The 2,349-nt window shown below is 51.5% G+C and overlaps 1 protein-coding gene across 1 annotated transcript; it reads right to left on the bottom strand.

The window, feature by feature from the left end:
• Positions 1-221: 221 nt before the first annotated feature.
• On the bottom strand, positions 222-2,346 carry LOC103808693 (myosin-7-like; the record flags this gene model as incomplete). Its single annotated transcript, XM_009081496.1, has 4 exons — positions 222-284; positions 1,474-1,543; positions 1,898-1,993; positions 2,302-2,346. Coding segments are annotated over 4 exons (274 nt in total), but the record flags the coding sequence as incomplete, so codon positions are not given.
• Positions 2,347-2,349: the final 3 nt, after the last annotated feature.

Below are 2,349 nucleotides of genomic sequence, written 5' to 3'. Positions count from 1 at the left end.
TTTTGTATCATCAGCAAACTTGATGAGGTACATTCTATCTATTCATCCGGGCTGTTGATAAACAAATTGAGTAAGACTGGACCCAGTATTGATCCCTGGGGAATGCCACTGACTACAGGAATCCAACTGGATTCTCCTCCACTGATCATGACCCTCTGAGCTCTGCCAGTCAGTTCTTGATCCACATAACTGTTCTTCTAACCCACATTTCCTGAGCTTACTTCCGAGGATGTTATGGGAGACAGTGTGAAAAGCCTTCCTAAGGTCAAGGTAGACAACATCCCCTGCTCTTCCCTCATCAGCCTATCCTGCCTGTCACAGAAGGCTGTCAGATTGATCAAGCATAATTTCCCCTTGGCTTTCCTCCACTCATTGGGCAACTCTTCCATTCTCCATGATTTTTCAAAGCTGATTGACAGTGGCTTAATAACAACACCTGCCAGCTCCCTTAGCACCCCTGGGTGTATCCCATCAGTGCCCATGGATTTATGAGTATTAAGTATGTCTAGCTGATCTCTAATCTAACTATCTATGACCAGGGGAAGCCTTCCTTTCTCCAGCCTTCTTCTTTTACCTCTGAGGTCAGGAACTCCTGAGGGCTGCCCTCAGCAGTAAAGACTGATGCAAAGGGATTCAGTAATTCTGCATTCTCTGTGTCTTCCATTATTGGGACATCCACCTGATTCAGCAGCAGCCTCACATTTTCCCTAAACTTCCTTTTGCTTCTGATGTACTTGTAAAACCCCTTCTTGTTGTCCTTGATATTCCTTGCCAGACTCAATTCCAAGAGAGGCTTGGCCTTCCTAGTCATATCACTCCATACTTTGACAATGTTCCTATAATCCTCCCACATGGCCTGTCCCTTTGTCCATGTCCCATACATTTTTTCCTCCATTTGAGATTTGCTAGAAGCTTGTGAGGGCTCCATCTGTTTTACGGGTGCTGTGCCACAGGACAACTGCACCCTCCTCACACAAAACCAGCTACACACAAGCTGCTGCTGTTCAATGCTTTTTATTGGCTAACCAAGCTTGGGGGGCTGGGGAGGGGTGATGCACTAGAGGGTCTAGGGGCGTCAGCCGAGGGTTTGGTTGGGATGGCTGAGGGTGCAGAGCTTCACTCCTCATTGAGTCCCTTCTGATGGAGAAGGAGAAAAACGGAGTGTGATAATGAGGTAGTTGTGGGGCAGCCATGGGGCAGCTGTGGGGCACTTTTTATTGGCTAACCAAGCTTGGGGGGCTGGGGAGGGGTGATGCACTAGAGGGTCTAGGGGCGTCAGCCGAGGGTTTGGTTGGGATGGCTGAGGGTGCAGAGCTTCACTCCTCATTGAGTCCCTTCTGATGGAGAAGGAGAAAAACGGAGTGTGATAATGAGGTAGTTGTGGGGCAGCCATGGGGCAGCTGTGGGGCAGGGGAGGTCCCACCTTGGCTCCAATGGCTCTTGGCCTGACCTGGGACTCGGCGATTTCAGCACGCTCCTCTGCCTCATCCAGCTCGTGCTGTGCCTTGCGGAACTTAGCCAGATTGGTGTTAGCCTGTTCCTCCTGGGGGGGAAGGTGCAAACGTATGGCTGCCCCAAAGCTCCAGCTGTCCTCCTGTCACCCCACCTCAGCTTGTTCCATTCAACCTTCTTATTGCTCCTTCTGGCCCACCGTGGATCCACCTGGTCCTTCCAACCATCTGCTCAACCATTCATCTATTCATGCATCTATCCAACCTTCACAGATCCCACCATCAGCGCTCCATCACACCACCACCTACCCTCCTCACTCTCTGACAACCCAACTCTTGACCAACTCATCTTAAGGTCCCTGCTACTCCCCACACCTTCTTCCACACCACAATCACACACTATTGCGTCCCAGGGGTTGGTCCCACAGGTGCCCTGCACTGCTCACCGCCTCCTCTGCCTGTCGCTTGTAGGCCTTGACCTTCAGCTGGAGCTTGTCCACCAGATCCTGGAGCCGGACCAGGTTCTTGCGGTCCTCCTCCGTCTGAGGGGTGAGACACATGTAGGTCACAACCTGGCCCCATCCATGCTTTGGATCACCACAGAGCAATGAGGGTCAGGAGACAGTTTATGATATTCCTGAGGAATGGAGCCCCTCTATCGAAGTAAGTGGCCTCAGCTGTGGGAGTGGAAGGGTATACCCCTGGAAGGTGTCTTCTTAGCTCTGATGTGGTACCACATGAGATTCTGGATCATGAACAGAGCCTGTGGATGCTGGGATAGCAGGACACTAGGCCTACTGTGTTTTTGGTCCCACAACAGTATCGAACATAGAGGCAGTGGGTGCCCCACCTGGTAGCTGAGCTCCTTGACACGACGTTCAGACTTGCGGAGACCCTT

Source organism: Acanthisitta chloris, unplaced genomic scaffold, assembly GCF_000695815.1.
Source record: "Acanthisitta chloris isolate BGI_N310 unplaced genomic scaffold, ASM69581v1 scaffold5839, whole genome shotgun sequence".
NCBI lineage: Eukaryota > Metazoa > Chordata > Aves > Passeriformes > Acanthisittidae > Acanthisitta > Acanthisitta chloris.
This window is presented reverse-complemented; position numbering and strand designations above follow the sequence as displayed.